The sequence below is a fragment of the Eumetopias jubatus genome, unplaced genomic scaffold (assembly GCF_037043125.1).
Source record: "Eumetopias jubatus isolate StellerSeaLion01/CBP00866 unplaced genomic scaffold, mEumJub1_p1.0 scaffold_11, whole genome shotgun sequence".
Lineage (NCBI taxonomy): Eukaryota > Metazoa > Chordata > Mammalia > Carnivora > Otariidae > Eumetopias > Eumetopias jubatus.
The window spans coordinates 105,626,708-105,647,843 of NW_028274817.1; the positions used below are offsets into that span (position 1 = coordinate 105,626,708).

General features: G+C 37.3%; 1 protein-coding gene across 1 annotated transcript; it reads left to right on the forward strand.

The window, feature by feature from the left end:
• Positions 1-17,273: 17,273 nt before the first annotated feature.
• On the forward strand, positions 17,274-18,252 carry LOC114223577 (proline-rich nuclear receptor coactivator 2-like). Its single transcript, XM_028122540.2, has one exon. It carries the CDS (start codon positions 17,621-17,623, stop codon positions 18,038-18,040), a length of 420 nt encoding a protein of 139 aa, XP_027978341.1. The 5' UTR covers positions 17,274-17,620; the 3' UTR covers positions 18,041-18,252.
• The last annotated feature ends 2,884 nt before the right edge of the window (positions 18,253-21,136 follow it).

Here is a 21,136-nt window from a genome sequence, read left to right on the forward strand (position 1 = left end):
CCTCACCTTCACTTGATAAACTATCACTTCACCCTCCCATGTCCGCAAAATTCATTCTTCAGCTCTGCAAGAACCCTGTAACCCTGTAACATTTCGACCTCTGGTATGACCTACAATCACCTTTACCTCATAATAACATGAAAATCTCCACCCAAAGAGGAGCTTCAGCATCATCTACAACATACAATGTAAGTATAGGCATGTGTCCTTAAGGCACTGACGGTCTTATGCCTGCCTCTACATTCCAAGACAAGGCTTCTCTAGTCAAATATTCATCTTAACCCTAAACAAAGGAATCCATTACCCCTCTCTCAGGAAGTCACTGGCTTTGGAAGCCATTCCCTGTGATCTCCTTATTTGCTGCAAATAAAAGTTTCTTTGCGGGACAACTCAACCTGTTGCAGTTTCTGACTCACCAAGGAGCCAACTCCCTTTGGTTTGGTTCCACTATCAGCTTGGCAAAATCACCTGTCTGGCCTTCTTTTGTCACCTGTTCTGTTTCAAGCTTATCTGGATGTACTTATAAGGAAATGCAGCTAAGCACTGTCACTTAGCCAAGTAACGATCACCTTACTCTTTCTCTGCAGGCGCATTTCCTTTTTAAGTTTTTTACCTTGGTTTTTTGTTGTTTATTTGTTTTGTCTTTAACAAGATATATGCCTACCTAAAAGCAGCTACTTAAGACAACATAGCATTTTTATTTTGAACACCGAGAAGGGCTTCTTTCCTAACACCGTTCTATACAAAAATTTGAAATCACCAATGATAAATGTGACAAGTCTCTATTTTATAATTTTAAATTAAATTTGCCATCATGTTATTAATACAAACATTAATGTCTGCATATACAATTTACCTGGATTTAGTTTAACTGAGCGAGGGAGGGAGGGAAGAAATTGATTACTGATCATTTGTGAATCAATTAGTAAACAAAATGCCAAGGCCACTCCTCCCTCAAAGAGAGCTATTCTGTCACACTTTCCTGGAGGAAGCAGATAAAATAAAAACTTGGAGCACTTTGTGGGTTAGGGTGTGGAAGGGTTACTTACAACAGGAGGAAGATTAGGCAGTTTAAAAAGGACAGATTTGGAGGTGAAATTAGTAAGTACATCTCATTGATAAGTTAGACATTTCTCACTCATTGTTTGTCCCTCTCTTCTGGCAAAATGCTGAGTACCAAATATTGGATATTTTAACACTGGAAGTGAATTCACATCAATATCGAATGAAAGTTAAAACTCCAGGCAATATTATTTTTTGCTTTATTGTTTATAGCACAAAATGTTAGGTCTTCTTCAGAGCATGCATTTTTACATGATAATATATATATCTGTTTAGAATTAGTACAGTAAACCACATTCACTATTTTTCTACTTATATGGAATCTTAGAGCCAAAGCTCTTGAAAGTATTCTGTGTGTGAATTTCATACCTGTTTACTGCAGATTAAATAGATGGAAATTAGTCTTTCACTATCTCAAATGACATATTGTCAATCAGATAAAAATGAAAACCTATCAATTGTTTAGCATGTCTTAAATAATTAGATAAATGTCATAGTGTGGATAAAATATTGGCACAATTTAAAAACTATTATTTACTTGTCATTTGGAGGGTTTGGCATCATGTAGCCAATAAGTCAATAGTGATCGATGAACACACCTCTTGACTCCTGGTTCAATGCTACAACAAATGGCAGTTAGTAGCATTAAATTGAAAACATAAACTGATTTTGAAGTAGGCAAAAGACATTCATTCATGTCAAGAAAAATAAATGAGAAATCTAAAAATACAAGCAGGAGAATAAGTCAAAAACTTCAACAGTGTGTTTCATTTTAAAAACCACTTCCTATCTAAATATGCATAAAGTAGACCAGAGTTGAACTAAACATTAGTGAAAAAAAAGGTCAAATTTTTTTTTATGGCCACAAAATTCAGAGTATCAGGACTCTGTGAGTTATCTCCCCACACTACTATGAAATCTGATTCCCAAAAAAATACTCCATTTTGGTTACTCAAGCTGTAAATTATGTTAAGATGTTATTGCCCTTCCTGATATTATTTCTTGAGATATAATGCCTTATAATTGAAAGAGCACCAGCCTTAGAGTCAGAAAAACATGCATTTTAATTCCAATTATGTCACAAACTTAGCTGTGAGATCTGGAGAAAATTTATTTGCTTCTCTGAACTTATTTTCTGGAAAAGAAAAGGAAATAAGGTCTGCTTTAGAGCAATATTGGGAGCATAATACTGAATAGGGAATTCTTAGATAAAAATTCAGTAAATGGTAGCTATTGATATTGTCTTACTAATATTACTGTTGCCTTTATTTTTACTATATATTTTTGTCTTTCGTTAATGCAACCTTGGGCAAGTTGCAGATTCTCTTCTTGACACAGTCTCCAAATATGTAAAATGGGGATAAAAACATTATCTATTCACTGGGTAACCTGAGGGTTAATTGAGTTAATATATGTAAATCACATAGCACTAAATAAATAAGTAAATACATATGTTAATCACTGTAAATGCCATTATGATTAATATTAGAGGGATTATATTTTATAAGCAACAGTGAGCTGAATGGGGGGTATTTGAGGTGTATAAGAAGCCATACGCCACAAACACTAATCTGTTCTATTCATGTGTAACAATGATCTCAGTAGCCAATTCTGTACTGTTTAATCCCTCCAGCAATATAAATATGCCCTCTCCTAGATCATAATAACCAGATGAAACAAAACAAAAAATACTCATAACTAGAGACATGAACAAATCATGTGATTTAAAGTCTAAATGTGCTACACAATTACAATTATTGAAAACAGTTGGAAGAATTTGACAATGATGCCCAAACCCAGCCACCCAGGAGATCATGCCAGAAGACCCTAGTGAAAGATTTTAATTTACAACCCCACAGACATTCTGTTACACCCTTTCCGGGGAACCTTCCTACCCTTCCTTCTTGCCCCTGCCAAGTAAAATAAATGCTGTTGTTGAGTCATGATTACTGGTGGAAGTAAACTATATCTCTTCATGGGTTAGACTCTGAGAACCCCTGTTTTGAAATAATGATTGTTTTCACCTTTAGTATTTGGTACACATTTTCTGTTAATACCATTCATTAATATTTATTCTCATTTGAATAATCATACACTAAGTATATTTAAGTCACTGCTAAGATGAAAACTTATTTATAAAACCCTTGAAAATGAAAATGCTATAGAGATGGGATTAAGCTGACTTGTTCACAGCTGAGATTTAATTTCAGAGTTTAATGAGGCTTTCTGTCCACTAGATCTATAATGTTGTCTTTTGGGAGGACAAGAAATTAAATATCTCACAACAATTGACATTGAAATGGAATTATATTTTTACAGAGATAGAGCAAAGCTTTTACTAAATGAATAGTCAAGAGTATTGCCAGATAGTCAATTTAAATTTCTCAACTTAACAGGAAATACTTAATAACTTAATATGAAATCCCAACAGAATATGTGCAGTCATAGAAATATGGGTTTCTTTTTTATCTAAGTTTTCTTGAAGGAAATTAATATTTTACTACTGGTCATTAAGGTAAAGGAAGATGACTTGCATTATTTTCCTAATGAAGGGTTGTCCTAATTCTTTGTCTTTTTTTTTAAAAGAATTTCAGATTCCAAGTTTTTAAATTATATGGTTAAAAATATAAGGATTATTTTCCTAAGCACGGTATAGAGATGTCACACGTAGTCACTGAAGACAATAGGAAAAACATGAAGCTTTAAAAATTAATCATCAGTGTTAAAATTTAATGTAAGCCAGATGTTACCATAAGTAACTTCCCTTATCCCAACAGCAACCCTATTATTGATTCCATACTAGTATTATGTGCATTTTGTAGATTAAGAAACTGAGACTCAGAGAACTTCAGTTACATTCTCTTGGTGACTCAGATGATAAACTTGGCAGAGTTAGGGTTTGAAATCAGACCTGCTTATATCCAGACCCTTCATTCTTGACCATCAGGGCAAAAGTCATGTGAATACACCAGGCTTTTTAAAGGAACTTGATGGACAGAAACACTATGAGTCTGATCAGCCATTTTCAGAAAAAAGGCAAGGAAGGGAGCTCTTATTTGGTCAGAATTTCTTTGTTTATTCTCCTTAACCTATGTGCATGTGATTGTACTGGACAAGATAACCTTGTATCTTTCTCCCCATTTGGGGAGAGAGCCTATGGCCATTTCTTTAACTAAAACTGAAGCAACTAAAATGGAAACAGGACATAGCGGATATTACGGTTTTTTCAAGATCAGTGTTTTCTTCGGGGATCTGTTGAAAGGTACTGCTAAAGGACACACTTGTTTAGAAATTAGAAGTCTCCACTGTTGTTTCATGCATGGTAATTGTCTTAATACCTACAATCTGGTTTCAGGAACAAAAAGTATATTCACTGCCATATTTACCATGAACACAATCTTAGGACCACCCTTATTAATTCTATATGGTTGAAATGGATCCAATCAATTTGCAATAATAACAGATAATATTTATTGAAGGACTTACACACTCTTCTAAGATCTCTGTATGCTGGGAAATATGAAGAATTCAACTATTCAAAAAAAAAATCTGTCGACTGTAGGGAAAGAAATACGCAGAGCATCAAGATAAAATGTTTATTTTGTAGCTGAGTGCTACAAAGTTTCCATATTGCCTCTAGGATATCAAGCAACACAAATCAATTTTGTAAATATTACCAACAGGCAATTTAATGTTTTATATTATAGGTTGCCCTTTTCTCTTAGTAATGTGCAATCCTCTTAAGCAGTACTTGTTTAGCAAATTTTGTCAGCATGATGGCAAGGTAGTATTAATGTGCGCTGGAAGAACCCTGCAGTCTTTTTTTTTTTCCCCTAAAGACTTATTTATTTTAGAGAGAGCACATGTGCATGGGTACAAGTTGGGGAGGGGGCAGAGGGAGAGACTCTTCAAGCAGACTCCCCATTGAGTATGGAGCCTGACAAGGGGCTCAATCCCATGACCCATGAGATCATGACCTGAGCTGAAACCAAGAACTGGATGTTCAGCTGACTGAACCACCCAGGTGCCCCAGAACCCTGCAGTCTTAGAGTAGTTGGCCCAGGTATCATTTATTCTCCCTTTTGGAAATTTTATGGAAGAAGTGACCAAAACTGCATACTTTTGTTTGCCCTTTTTTATACTTTGTCCTAAAATAGCTTGCACTTACTATGATCATTGACAGAATATAACTTTTTACTTTATCACTATCATAAAATGGTGAGAGCTTTATTGCACATTCTTTGGAGTATTTCAGAAAGTTGAGGGCAGGAAGGAACAATTTTCCTCAAGGTGTACATTTTTTAAAGTAAGGGAAATGTGAGGGTGACTATGAACTAGCAAAACCCAGGAGATTGAGAATCCCATGTCTGGATCCATCATTCCACTTGAAAGTCAGAATGACAAAGAGCTAACTCCCATTCTATATGGGACATCAGATAAACCCTCAAACAAATACGGAAGTTATTTTCCAGGTCTACAAAGTCATTCAGTAATTCAATAAACAAACTTCAGCATCACTCTGGGCCATGTGTTGGTAGGATGTAGCAGATGCCGATAGTGTTCCACCCATATCCCTATGGCATGTGACATTTCAGTGCATATCAACAGGTTTCCAGCTGCCAGTGCCTGTGATTTTGAGAGCTCTCTCTGACCCCTGGAGCCCACTCTGTTTGCATGCAAAAAATGATGGAGGTATAAGGTGCTGATAATCAGGCACCTACCCTAAAAGCAGCAATTTACCATGACTTCTAGGAAACTGATGGATAAATACTCCATTTCCCTAATGTCTCTGGATGGGGTAACTCTGAGGTGTTGTGTTACACAGTCCCCCAGACCTCTCCGGCTAGATTAAACTTCATTTATCCACTGTGATAATTAGCTTAAAAAAAAAAACTACCTTTTTGTTCCTTTAAAAATTTCCTTCCATCCAAATCTCACTTTCTCACCTTGCTACTGGTTAGCATCTGTGCTCGCCTTGTAAACAAACTACCTGCACTCAAATCCTTCTCTCATGGTCTGCTTCTGGGGGATCCCAAACTAAAATATAATAAAACAATGATTAAAGCAACTAAAATATAATATAACGATGATTAAAACAATGATTAAGAGATTTGCAAAGAATACTCAGAGAACTAGGGACAGTAGTGATTCTGAAGATGAAGGAGAACAGAGTTTGAGAAAGAATTCAAATAAATCCTGCAATGAAATCCCTGGATTTAACATTTTGTGGATTCTAGGTAATCCTTGTAAAAGTATGTGGTAACCATTAGCATCTGCCGCTCTGACCTCCTTTCAAGAGAGAAGCTGCTGAAAACAGTATAGGGGAACAATAGCCTCCAGGTGTCATCGCTTTGGGATCCTGCACAGCACTGTTGCCAAGGCCAAAATCTCCCTGGGGAGCTCCCTGGCAGCGACTGAGCATGGCAGGTCTACCAGTCAGGGTTCCACCAGAGAAACATAATCAGCAGGAACTGGTTTACACAACTGTGCGGGCTGCCTAAGCAAGTTCAAAATCACAGCGCAAGCCCTCAGGAAGGGCAGGATGGAACTCTTGGGCACCAGCTGAAGGCACAGTTCACAGGCAGAATTTCCTCTTCCTTAGGGAAACCTCATTTCCACTTTTAAGGCCCATCCCTTGAATCGATGAGGCCCGCCCACATTATGAAGGCTAACCTCCCCCACGGAAAGTCAAGCGATTGTAGATGTTGATAACATCTACAAAACACCTTCACAGCAACACTTAGATTAGTGTTTGAATAACTGGGTACTGTGACCTCATCAATTTGACACATAAAAACTGACATTCATGTCCAGGGTATTAGAGGCAAGCTACTTCTGTCCAAGCGTGATTCCTCCAGTGGGTAGTCAGTATCAGACAGTAAAACAGTACGTTAGGACAGTGACTCTAATAAGGAAAACACTCCATTGAGGATGTCATTGTTCTGAAATAAATGACTTATTTTTGCTCTTATAATGCGTTACTAAAGTTAGAATACGGTCAGAAAGTTTTTCTTTTTATTTTTTTTGATGTAGTGTTCCATGATTCATTGTTTGTGTATAACACCCAGTGCTCCATTCAATATGTGCCCTCCTTAATACCCATCACCAGGCTAACCCATCCCCCCACCCCCCTCCCCTCTAGCACCTTCAGTTTGTTTCTCAGAGTCCAGAATCTCTCATGGTTCGTCTCCCCCTCTGATTCCCCCCATTCTTTTTTCCCTTCCTATTATCTTTTTTTTTTTTACATATAATAAATTATTTGTTTCAGGGGTACAGGTCGGTGATTCATCAGTCTTACACAATTCACAGCGCTCACCATAGCACATACCCTCCCCAACGTCTATCACCCACAACTATATGCCAGCAAATTAGATAATCTGGAAGAAATGGATACATTCCTAGAGATGTATAAACTACCAAATCTGAACCAGAAAGAAATAGAAAACCTGAACAGACCCATAACAACTAAGGAAATTGAAGCAGTCATCAAAAATCTCCCAACAAACAAGAGCCCAGGGCCAGATGGCTTCCCAGGGGAATTCTACCAAACATTTCAAGAAGAATTAATACCTATTCTTCTGAAACTGTTCAAAAAAATAGAAATGGAAGGAAAACTTCCAAACTCATTTTATGAGGCCACCATTACCTTGATCCCAAAAATCAGACAAAGACCCCATCAAAAAGGAGAATTACAGACCAATAGCCCTGATAAACATGGATGCAAAAATTCTCACAAAAACACTAGCCAATAGGATCCAACAGTACACTAAAAGGATTATTCCCCACGACCAAGCGGGATTTATTCCTGGGCTGCAAGGTTGGTTCAACATCCACAAATAATCAATGTGATATAATACATTAATAAAAGAAAGAACAAGAACCATATGATCCTCTCAATAGATGCAGAAAAAGCATTTGACAAAGTACAGCATCCTTTCTTGATTAAAACTCTTCAGAGTGTAGGGATAGAGGGTACATACCTCAATATCATAAAAGCCATCTATGAAAAATCCACAGCAAATATCATTCTCAATGGGAAAAAACTGAGAGCTTTCCCCCTAAGGTCAGGAACATGGCAGGGATGTCCACTATCACCACTGCTATTCAACATAGTACTGGAAGTCCTAGCCACAGCAATCAGACAACAAAAAGAAACAAAAGGCATCCAAATCAGCAAAGAAAAAGTCAAACTCTCACTCTTTGCAGATGATATGATACTTTATGTGGAAAACCCGAAAGACTCCACCCAAAACTGCTGGAACTCATACAGGAATTCAGTAAAGTGGCAGGATATAAAAGCAATGCACAGAAATCAGTGGCATTCCTATACACCAACAACAAGACAGAAGAGAGGGAAATTAAGGAGTCGATCCCATTTACAATTGCACCCAAAACCATAAGATACCTAGGAATAAATCTAACCAAAGAGGCAAAGAACCTGTACTCAGAAAACTATAAAATACTCATGAGAGAAATTGAGGAAGACACAAAGAAATGGAAAAATGTTCCATGCTCATGGATTGGAAGAACAGATATTGTGAAGATGTCAATGCTACTTAGAGCAATCTACACATTTAATGCAATCCCTATCAAAATACTATCAACTTTTTTCAAAGAAATGGAACAAATAATTCTAAAATTTGTATGGAGCCAGAAAAGACCCCAAATAGCCAGAGGAATGTTGAAAAAGAAAAGCAAAGCTGGTGGCATCACAATTCCAGACTTCAAGTTCTATTAAAAAGTGTTCTTATTAGGTACATTTTCCCCTTTCACTGATAATCTGTATTATAATTTGTCATATTAATAGGTTTAGAATTGATAATTTAATATACATTATCAGCAGTTTACATACAGTTAACAAAGCTTTGTGATAAATTTCACAAATCCAAGTCAATATTTTATAATAATTATATAAAATGTAATGCCTGCTTTTTTTCCCTATGCCTCTGACAACTGCAAGTATAAAGTTGATAGCACTATAGTAACTACACCACTGAAATTTAAAGGAATAACTTCCAACATTTGTAAGTGCAACACTACTAATTAGTAAATGTGAATGTCTGAAAATGAACTCTTAAGCATTTACACACTAAATACTGCACAATCACATGTTAACATTTATAAACCATTATTCATTCACTTTATTAGCAATCAGGTTCAAAAATTGTTCCTTTTTTTGTATTCTTCACAATGAAAACTAAATCTCGCCCACCAATTTAACTTCAAGAGAATGCCTCACTGAGCAAACAAGGCACCAACTGAAAGGCTCATTATTGCTAAAATTTGTTTAGTGCTTAATATTTTTTGAAAATGTGGTTTCATATTCAGTAAGCCAAAGTTGATTCATTAATATATTTAGTTTTGACCCTGCAATAAACTACTCATGGATTACTCACAATCTTTCCAGACAATCCTCTTGGTTGTAGGAATGCATTATGGCTCTAACAAGATCAATGTGGCCTGGTTAGCTGTCCTCATAAAGCCAGTCCCAGCCTTATGAGGGCTAAGAGTACATATCTGCCTGAAGAACTATGACTGAAAAATTTCACAAAGTCTTCTAAGTCTCAGAGTATTTCATTCATCAGTTTTCATGGTGTAGTCCTGGCTTTACCTACACAGAATTTCCCATCATTAGGACGGTATTCATTATTTGGTAACAAAAGCAAGGACATATTCTCCAGAAGTGTGTTACTGAATTACAGTAGGCGCTAGCCACATATGGCTGGTTAAGTTTTAATTCATTGAACTTATTAAAAATTCAGTTCTTTAGGAGCACCTGGGTGGCAAAGTCTGTTGAGCATCCGACTCCTGGTTTTCACTCAGCTCATGAGCTCGAGGTCATGAGATCGAGTCCCATGAGGGGCTCTACGCTCAGCATGGAGTCTGCTTGAGGTTCTTCTCTCTCCCTCTCCCTGCCCCTCCCACTTGTGCATACTCTCTCTCTAAAATAAATAAGTAAATCTTTAAAAAAAATTCAGTTCTTCAGTTGTAGTATCCCCATTTCAAGTGTTCAATATCCACAAGTGGTTGGTGGCTCCCATGCTGAACAAAGCACATCATTTTGTCACAGTGAAAAGTTCTCTTGGACAGTACTGCTCTAAAAAGTCTATAGAGTATCTGGTTAAGACCTTGGGCCTTGATTAAGATTCAACTTACATTTTATTAGAGTCTTGGGTGTATCTCCATTATGGATTCATAGATGTTACTCTTTGTCAAGGGTCACAACAATCCTAATGGATACATATTCTTCTCATTTTAGAGATGAGAAAACCAAGGCAGGGTATAACACAAGAGTAAATGACAAGTTCATTCATGCTCTTTCACCATAGCATAGTGCCTCAAAGAATAAAACATATTCGAGGACAATCCCCAAGAACCAGCATGAGAGATAATAATGCTCTAGAGAGAGCTCAATTTGGAAAAGGTTTTTCCTGATGTGAAGGAACACTAAAATAAGAATGTGTATGCCTGGGAAGAACGACACAAGGAATGGACTAAGAGAAAATCTGGAACAGAGAGCCCTAACCAGAAGGAGCACTTGCGTTTGTTTTTTCTTTTACATATTCAATACATACTAGTGTTATATCCTAAGGCAAATTTAAAATATAAAAAACCTCTACACATTAAGATAGACTTCCTAGTGTTAGTTATGGAATAGGAAAAATAAAAACTACTTAAATATCTAAGGATAGAAATATAGATAAAGAAACTCAACAGAATATTACCCAGCCACTGGAAACAACTGTTAGGAAGCCAATAATAACACAACGAAGTGCTTTGACATACTCTTTGGTTCAGAAGGTACAGCTGATTCAAAAAACATATGTACAACCTATGGAATGGGAGAAGATATTTGCAAATGACATAACTGATAAAGGGTTAGTATCCAAAACATATAAAGAATTTATACAACTCAACACCCAAAAACCAACCCAATTAAAAAATGGGCAGGACACATGAACAGACATTTCTCCAGAGAAGACATCTAGGTGGCTAACAGACACATGAAATGATGCTCAACATCATTTACCATCAAGGAAATGCAAAACTGTAATGGGATATCACCTCATACCTGTCAGAATGGCTAAAATCAATGACACAGGAAACAACAGGTGTTGGTGAGGATATGGAAAAAAAAGAACACTCATGTACTGTTGGTGGGAATGCAAACTGGTGCAGCCACTGTGGAAAACAGAATGGAGGTTCCTCAAGGAGTTAAAAAAAAGAGCTACCAGGGCACCTGTGTGGCTCAGTCATTACGTGCCTGCCATCGGCTCAGGTCATGATCCCAGGCTCAGGTCATGATCCCAGGGTCCTGGGATCGAGCCCCACATCGGGCTCCCTGCTCAGCGAGAAGCCTACTTCTCCCTCTCCCACTCCCCCTGCTTGTGTTCCTGCTCTCACTTTGTCTCTCTCTGTCAAATAAATAAATAAAATCTTTAAAAAAAAAAAAGAACTACCCTATGATCCAACAATCATACTACTGGGTATTTACCCAAAGAATACAAGAAAACTAATTTAAAGGGATACATGCATCCCTATGTTTATAGCAGCATTATTTATAATAGCCAATTATGGAAGCAGCCCAAGTGTCCATCAAGAGGTGAATGGATAAAGAAGAGGTCATATATACAGATATAGAGAGAGAGATAGATATTGATATAGATATACTATTCAGCCATAAAATAGAATGAAATCTTGCCATTTGCAACAACATGGATGGAGCTAGAGGGTATGATGCTAAGTGAAATAAGTCAGAGAAAGACAAATACCATATGATTTCACCCATTTGTAGAATTTAAGAAACAAAACAAATGAATAAAGGGAAAAACAGAGAGAGGCAAACCAAGAAACAGACTCTGAAATATAGAGAACACACTGATGGCTACCAGAGAGGAGCTGGGTGGGGAGATGGATGAAATACAGGATGGGGATTAAGGAGGGCACTTGTCATAATGAGCACTGGGTAATGTATGGAAGTGCTGAATCACTATACTGTATACCCGAAACTAATGTAAAACTATTTTAAAAAGAAAGTTACACTTATAAAAAACACAAAATCCAAAAACACATGTACAGTTAAGATGACGACAATGTTAATGAAAAGTGTACCAAAACTTGCATGGGAAGACATGAAATACTAACAGTTGGAACCACTGACTAGTTAGAATTTATTTTTCCCTCTATGTTGCAATGCTTGAAAATTACATGAACTGTACAATTAAGAAATGGTAAATAACATTAAGCAACAGGACAATTTGGAAAGAGTTAAAATTAAATGGGAAGAGACAACTGATTTGAAGAACTTCAATTAAAGTCCCCTGATAATACAATAAGTGGCTTTCCTTATGTATTCACCACCTACCCCTCCTCCCCAAACATACTGGTCTCCCAAACTATGTATTAGTGTTATTTAAAAATATACCTAACAGATCGAACCTACATATGGCAGTACTGTCGTATTTCAAAGATCTATCAAAAGAAAACTTGTTCTCTCACTCGCAGGTATGTACACACCATCTCCAGATGTTTCCACAGCTACTGTGTCTGTAGGTAACTATTATTAGGAATTAGAATCAAGGCCAGAAAATGTCAGATCTGAGAGCTATTCCAGAAAATAATGTAAGGGCTATGGAAAATTATCATACATATGTTCACAAGAAGAAAATAGTTGCATAAATTATTATGTTTTACCTCAACTTATCCCACTCACTTGCAGATTTCACCATAAGTGAATGAACACATGCAGGGACATTAATGTACTGTAATTCAGATGTGATTTTCAAAAATGCAATAATAAATATCACAACATATATTATATTGGGCTTTCCACTCTTCATTTAAAATGGGTCTCTTCTCGAAGCATTAGAGACGATGGACTCTGAAAAACAAACTGAGGGTTCTAGAGGGGAGGGGGGTGGGGGGATGGGTTAGCCTGGTGATGGGTATTAAAGAGGGCACATTCTGCGTGGAGCACTGGGTGTTATGCACAAACAATGAATCATGGAACACTACATCAAAAACTAATGATGTAATGTATGGTGATTAACATAACAATAAAAAATTATTAAAAAAAAATAAAATGGGTCTCTTCTGGCACCTGGGTGGCTCAGTCAGTGAAGCATCTGACTCTTGGTTTCAGCTCAGGTTGTGATGTCATGGGTCGTGAGACTGAGCCCCACATCGGTCTACATGCTCAGCAGGGAGTGTGCTTGAAGATTCTCTCCCTCCGCCCCTCCCCCCAACTCGTGTGCTCTCTCTCTCTCTAAAATAAATAAATAAATCTTTAAAATGTGTCTCGTCTGGAGAAATATTTCTCATCCCTATCAATATAGATAACTTCTAAAAAGTAGTTGAGGTTTATGAACTTCAGTAACACAAAAAGAATGAAAATGTACATTTATCTTTATTGGAAAATAGGTTTTTAAAAATTTAATGGTTTTACTTTAATTTCCTTGCTGCAAAATGAGGGAAGTAAAATAACAGTGAGAAACTATGGTGGAATATCTTTACTAAGGAATCTCTCCTACATCCCAAGTGGGAAAATTCAGCTTACTCCTCAGGTCAATAAAGCAGAATTTTAGAATGAAACTTAAAAGGTGCAGGGTTTTGCAATGAAAACAATTAAGAAAAGGAACTTGACTGAAAAATTGTTTCAGTTTTTAATGCAATGTTGGAGAAGTGTAAGTGCAGCCCCAATCCATACAACTTCCAGGATGCACATTTTCCCAGAGGAGAGGACCAGAAGTGGTGTTATCCATTGGTCACTGGTCTGCCCAGCAAGTTAAAAGGAAAAATTTGTTTCTCCAAGTGGGTACCATTCTTAACTTCAGAATATCCTAATTCCCTTAGTTTTTTTAAAAAATAATTTTATTTATTTGTTTATTTATTTATTTGAAGCCCATGCAGGGCTAAATCCCATGACCCTGAGATCATGACCCGAGCCAAAATCAACAGTGGGATGCTTAACTGACTGAGCCATCCAGGTGTCCCTACCTTAGCTTTTAATATTGGTTTTTCTTCCAAAGATCCATGAGGAGGCATGACCTCGTTCCCATATATAGATATTGTAGAAAAGATGCTTTGGCTCAAAAGAGATTATTCATTCATTTACTCAAAAATATAAGTTCCAAATTGATCTTCTTTTCCTACCATGAGTAGTCACTGCAGTTTCTTCCTGAGTTGATATTTCTGAAATACGGAATATCTAACCATTAATTTAATTAGGCCTCCCTCTCTGATGTAAGTTGCCATTCCTTTAGTATGCTATAGAGGCTAATGGATTCAAGTGACTCTGAGAATTTGTCCCATAAAAATCAGTTATATTTCAAAGGCATAAATAATCTCTCAGTTGCTAATCTAAAACTGTCCATCTAAAAACAGAAGTCGTCTCTTACATACAGTCTCCACTGCTCATGGTGTGATTTGATATAATAGTTTATATTTCACCTAGAAATATCAGTGTTCTTCTACACACACAGATGCTAGGACACTGCCCTCTAGGTGCTCTTGAAATTCACTATAACATTACTGATTAGAGATTCTTATATTTTGTAGATTCCAGATAGTCCATCAGTCTACTTAATCACTACATTAATTGTATTTGATATTAGACATATCATTTTTTTCCAGCTGCATTTGCTTTGGTGACAACTGCACAAGCCCCCATCTTTGAAAGCATTTAAAATACTGTGCTAACATCCTATTATATCCTCACCAGAATTTGTAAGGGTGGCAAGACACAAACGAACAAATCAAAGTATATAATTTTTTTTCACAGAAATAAAGAGAAATGAAACAGTGACTTGATAGCAAATAAAGATCTGTACTTAAAAGTTGAAGGCTGTGTTCATTAGATAGATGTAGATCTTGAAAGCTCAACATCATATGCAGTGACATAATTTAGAATACTAATATGTAAACCATTTGAGTCTATTATAAAATAGCATTCTGGTGAGAGGAGCAAAAATCCACAAAAAAAATTACATCTGGTGGTCTAGTTCCAAATCTGACAAATATGGGTGATTCTTTCATATTATAACTCTTTTACTCCCTGTCTCTGTTCATAAAAACCACCTTTTGGGGCACCTGGGTGGCTCGGTCGGTTAAGCATCTGCCTTTGGCTCAGGTCATGATCTTGGGGTCCTGGGATCAAGCCCCACATCAGGCTCCCTCCTCAGTGGGGAGCCTGCTTGTCTCTCTCCCTCTGCTGCTCCCCCTACTTGTGGTCTCTCTCTCCCTCTCTTGCTCTGTCAAATAAATAAATAAAATATTTTTAAAAATTAAAATAAAAACCGTCTTTTGTTTTTAATATTGTTATTTCTTCAGTGATGCAATGGTTATATTTTTTGATTTCCAATAAAATTAATACAAAGTCTTAAAATAATGAAGTGAGGGACAGCATATACAAATACCATTTATCCTTGTCTAAGAGAGTGTCTATGTGAGATCCCATCAGCATTGTTTTAAAACAAAGACAAAACTACCAGGAGGCAGATGAGTACGTCTAGGGGAAAGAGTTCCTGTCCCTCAAGGCTATTGTTGGCAACAGAACAGGGCTTATCACAAAGAGGCAGTATGTAGAATCTGACAAAGCAAGAATAGTTACTAGATGGCTAGGCAAGAAAGAGGTTGGTTCCAGAAAGTTCTGGAAAGAAAAATACATGCTCGGAAGTACCATATATATGAGTGTGACCTTCTTTCTCAAAGACACAAAAGCATACAGGAACTATTAGGTAATAAAAAAGACTAGAGATTTAGCACCCACATTTAATATGTGGGCTTTATATGGATCCTGATTTAAACAAACCCAACTATAAAAAGACATCTCTGAAACCATCATGGAAATCTAATAAAAATCCAGTATGGGGATGCCTGGGTAGCTCAGTCAGTTAAGCATCTGATTCTTGATTTCAGCTCAGGTCATGAACTCAGGGTCCTGGGCTCAAGCCCCACATCAGGCTCCATGCTCAGCACGGAGTCCGCTTATCCCTCTCCCTCTGCTCCTCCCCCTGATTTGCAGGTGCTCTCGGTCTCTCTCCCTCTCTCTACCCCCCTCTCTCAAAAATAAATAAAATCTTTAAAAAAATAAATTAATTAAAAAATCCAGTATGGAGTAAGTATTAAAGACTTATTGTTAAATGTATTCAGTGTAATAATAATACATGTGAAGATATATATATATACACACAGGTATCCATCTATGTGTATATATTCATATACTGATCAGAGATACATACTTAAGTATTTTTGGGTAAAATGATATGACGTCTGAGATTTACCTTAAAAGAGTCCAGCAAAATTAATTATAAAAAAAGGGGGATTAGGGCGCCTGGGTGGCTCAGTTGGTTGGGCGACTGCCTTCGGCTCAGGTCATGATCCTGGAGTCCTGGGATCGAGTCCCGCGTCAGGCTCCCTGCTCGGCACGGAGTCTGCTTCTCCCTCTGACCCTCTTCCCTCTCGTGCTCTCTCTCTACCATTCTCTCTCTCTCGGTAAACAAATAAAATCTTTAAAAAAAGGGGGGATTAAATGAAGCAATAAAAGATTGGCTTAATATTCACAGATGTTGAATTCGGTTGATGGATACCTGGGCTCATTATATTATTCTTTCCAGGGTTGGAGATATTTGAAAATTTCAATAATAAATTGTCTTTTTAAAAGTAAAGATTTCAACGGGTAGTCTAGCAGGCAGGGAACAATTCTAGACGGAAAAGAGGATGATTCCAGAGACTGCCACTCAGGCAGATAAACACAGAGTAATCAACAGTTATGGATAGGTCAGCAAGGTCCAGAATCATGGGATTCCAACTGTCAACAAAGTCAGCAAGAGGAATTAAATTAACTCTTGGAGCTAGAGCAGAGCCTGTTTTCTCCCTGTTCTTTTTCACACTAACTATATGAAGGGCAGCCTGGTGTCTTCAGTGCCTGTTCTACCTAAAGGAGATCAGGGGCCTGATCTAATTCCTGTCCCTTCTCAGTTACAAAGACTGGGAGACAGAGACACAAGGATTTCTACACACAATCAGACGATAAAATTCCATTTGCTCAATTAAACGGAAGAAGGAAAATCAAACTCATAAATGAAAACATTTATACAAAAATGCAATTCATGTATAGGTCTACTGTGGCTATAAAGATAAAACATGGGGTTATTAAAAAAAAAACAGGGTAGAGGCAGAAGGAGGAGGTCGGGTCGGGACGCCAAGGTGGCCAGCAGCTAGCTCATCGGTGCCCGTGGGCTTTGTTCGTTCCATGCCTCGTCTCTCCCTGGAAGGGGAGGGAGGCTTCGACGCTGAGCAGGAGCCGCCGCCGCCGCCGTCCGAGCTTAAAGTGGCTAGGACTTCTCTCAAACTTGTGTGCTGAGGAGACTCAGATGTTGGCCTCAGCTCCTAGGCTGAACTCAGCAGATCGGCCCATGAAAACTTCTGTATTGAGACAAAGGAAAGGATCCGGCAGAAAGCAACACCTATTATCCTGGGCTTGGCAGCAAGGAAGGGGACAGGTAGTGGAAATCCTGCAATCCAAAAAGCAGACTGAAAGGTGACAAAGAAGCTGAAGATGGGTGGCGGAGAGAGGTATAACATTCCAGCCCCTCAATCAAGAAACGTTAGTAAGAACCAGCAACAGCTTAACAGACAGAAGACCGAGGATCAGAATTCCCAAATGAAGATCGTTCATAAGAAGAAAGAAAGAGGACATACTTATACCTCATCAGCAGCTGCACGGCAGGCCACGCAAAATGGGGGGAAAAACAAAAATTTCCCAAATAATCAAAACTGGAACTCTAGCTTATCAAGTCCTAGCTTACTTTTTAAGTCTCAGACTAATCAGAACTACGCTGGAGCCAAGTTTAGTGAGCCACCATCACCAAGTGTTCTTCCTAAACCACCAAGCCACTGGGTTCCAGTTTCTTTTAATCCTTCTGATAAGGAAATAATGACATTTCAACTTAAAACCTTACTTAAAGTACAGGTATAAAGTAAGATACTAATGTTTAAATTTAGTTATATTTAAGGGTAGTTGTCCATTGTTCAGACCAAATTCACTAGGGAATTTATCTGTAAAACTGCTAATTAATGTAGAAAATACAGACATCATCTTAACCTGTTTTACCTGTTGTGTGCACTGTGTTGTAATGGTAGTATCAGTGCAACTTAAAATTAACTAAATTATTGGTAATTGTACTTGATATTGTGTTCTCAACTGAGTAACTCTTAAACCTGTCAAGTTTAGATTTGGGGAATGGTAATAAGCTTTTCCTATTGGTTGGGCAAAAATACTAATTTAAGAATATCATTCATGGATCAGATTTACTTGTTGAAAATGAGTCAATCTGATTATAAGCATCCAGTTAAAAGACATACAGGGATTGAAAAGTAGTTGAATATTTGAGTTTTAAGTCCTAGAACCACCCAAACCAGTAATACGCCAACAACCTGATGCACTGCCAAAAAGAAAATGTGAATTTTTCTTAAGAGAATAGTTGCATTTTAGTAAACTGTGTGCTGGTGAATGTGGAAAGGGCACTAGGGGCTATCTAATTTAGAATGAGACCATATACCCCAGTGGCCGTTTTCTTTCATGCAGTATCTGCCAACTAAAGCACCAAAACAATTTTTTAGAGACAGTATTTGGTGGTCACTGGGTAGCTTTCAAAATACATTTTTGTATTATAGCACTGCATAAGCTATTCTGACAGTGATCTGGTCTCAACTCATTCCCTGCAAAGCTTAAAAGTGGGGAGCTATATAATGTGAAAGTTTTAAGTACCTAGGAAAGAGCCATGTAAATATATTAATAAACTTATAGCATATGTAAAGTTTTGTTGGCATTTATCCTACGAAAATAGAATATTTTAGTATGAATTTGCTGAATGTAAGACCATGGACTCTGTTTTTATACTATGGCCTGATTTTAAAGGTCCAAGATAATTTGTTTTTAAAGTTTGCCCTTGTGCTAAAGTGCCAGTGTATGTATAATTAATCTGGTTGTAAACTATATTTCAAAGTAAATCCTAGTGTAATAAGTTTTATATAACTGTAAAGGTTTTAAGCTGCTAAAACACTTCCTATTTTTAAGAGATGTGAAATGCAGTGTGGGACTGTTTTAATTTTTCTTCCTTAAGCCCAAAGATTAACTATTAAAGGGTCCCTCCAACCTTAAAGATTCATTTTGGCTTTCAATAACTTTTGTAATCTATAACAAATATAGTTTAGCATATGTCAGTATATATATTTTTTGTTACTAGTCAAAGTGCAACCCAGGGGACCATTTATGCAAAAGATGTAATTTCTTGCATAATACCTTGTTGATACCATGTTTTACCTAAGTATAACAGCTAACCCAACGGTAAATTACAAACGTGTGTGGGCAAGTCAATTTAAAATTTCTAAGTGCCCTATTCTAATTTGGCAGCTTTTTGACATTTTAAAGCAGAATGGCCAAGTAGTATTTCTCCAAGTAAACTTAGATGAGGTAATAATATTGCTCAAGTCAAATAATGCTATCCTAAATTCAAGTTTACATAGTACTTAATGTACATACGTGAATTTCAAGCATGAAATTAAAATAAAATTGCTTCTCCCCCCCCCAAAAAAAAACAATGCAAATATTCAATATATGTTTGCTTTGCGAATTAATTCATAGAGAAGCCAGGACAGGGGGAGGAGGGAGAAGCCTCTCCTCGATCATTTTTATTGACAAAAGAAAATAAACATGGAACTTTATAAAAATCAGATTTGTCCTCTTGAGATGAACTCCATTTAGATGTCTCATGAACACTCAATTCCAACATCATATTATACTAATTAATTTCCTCCATAAATTCACTATAATTTTGACTTTGCTCTCTCTTTAATAACATTATCATCCCAGTCATTCAATTCCAAAATTCCAGAGAGACTTGTGACTTTTCCTTCACAAACAAATCCTCTAATGCAGTATTTCTTTAATTGGTCCCCTTTTTCTTCTATGCACTGCTACTGCTCCAAATCAGGCTAGGATATGTTTTCTCACAGACAGTCATACTTGTCTGTTTATGTGGCAATCAACCATTTTTCCTCCTAAAATATTACTTCTTTCAACACCATTTAATTCATATACCCTATGTGTCCTGTCTATGCCATGGAGTGGAAGTGAACTATACAGCTTAAGGGTTTCCCGACTACGATTAAGCTACTTGCCTTGGATTTCCTTCTATCCCACCAGATGGAAATGACAGTGACACTAAGGACCTTCAAAAATGTGGATTTAGGATGGCTGAGATGCCTCACAAAACTCAGTCCTGGATATCCTCATGGAGCCATTCTCATCTACTTTTCCTGGACTTCTCTGTATAACAATGGTTTTGAGGAGGTCTCTTTGTTAGAATAGTTTAATCTGTGCCTTATCTAATGCACAGAAAAAGTTATTTTCAGGAGAACAATACCATGATAAACACAGCTCAATCCAGCACTTTTTTTTTAGGAAAACCAACCTTTTTTTTTTAGCTGATTTATTTTTTTTAAGATTTTATTTATTTATTTGACAGAGAGAGACACAGCGAGAGAGGGAACACAAGCAAGGGGAATGGGAGAGGGAGAAGCAAGCTTCCCGCTGAGCATGGAGCCTAAGGTGGGGCTCAATCCCAGGACCCTGGGATCATGACTTGAGCTGAAGGCAGACGCTTAATGATGGAGCCACCCAGGTACCCCATGAAAACCAACCTTTATATGAAACTGTTAAATGGTGAATATTATTCTATTAGAGGCTGAACATTATTGAGTTTGGGGAAGATTTATTTGGCAGCAGTGTTTAGAATGGTCTCCTGCCCAAATCTCACTCTGGAGTTTGAAAAATTTAAGTCCAAATGACAAAGTGAACTTTGTACTTAGATTACTATGGGCATTCTAAACTGAGCATGTCGAAAACTAACCTCAGCTTCTGTACTTCTACTCATGTCCCACTGACCTGAAGTTATCAAGTGTCCCCAACCCAGCTTAAGCCCAGGGGATTCTATCACTAAAGGGAAGAAGGTTATAACTGATATGGGGGAGACTAGCAATCTCTGCCCAGTTTTTTGCCAAACAGACTTCC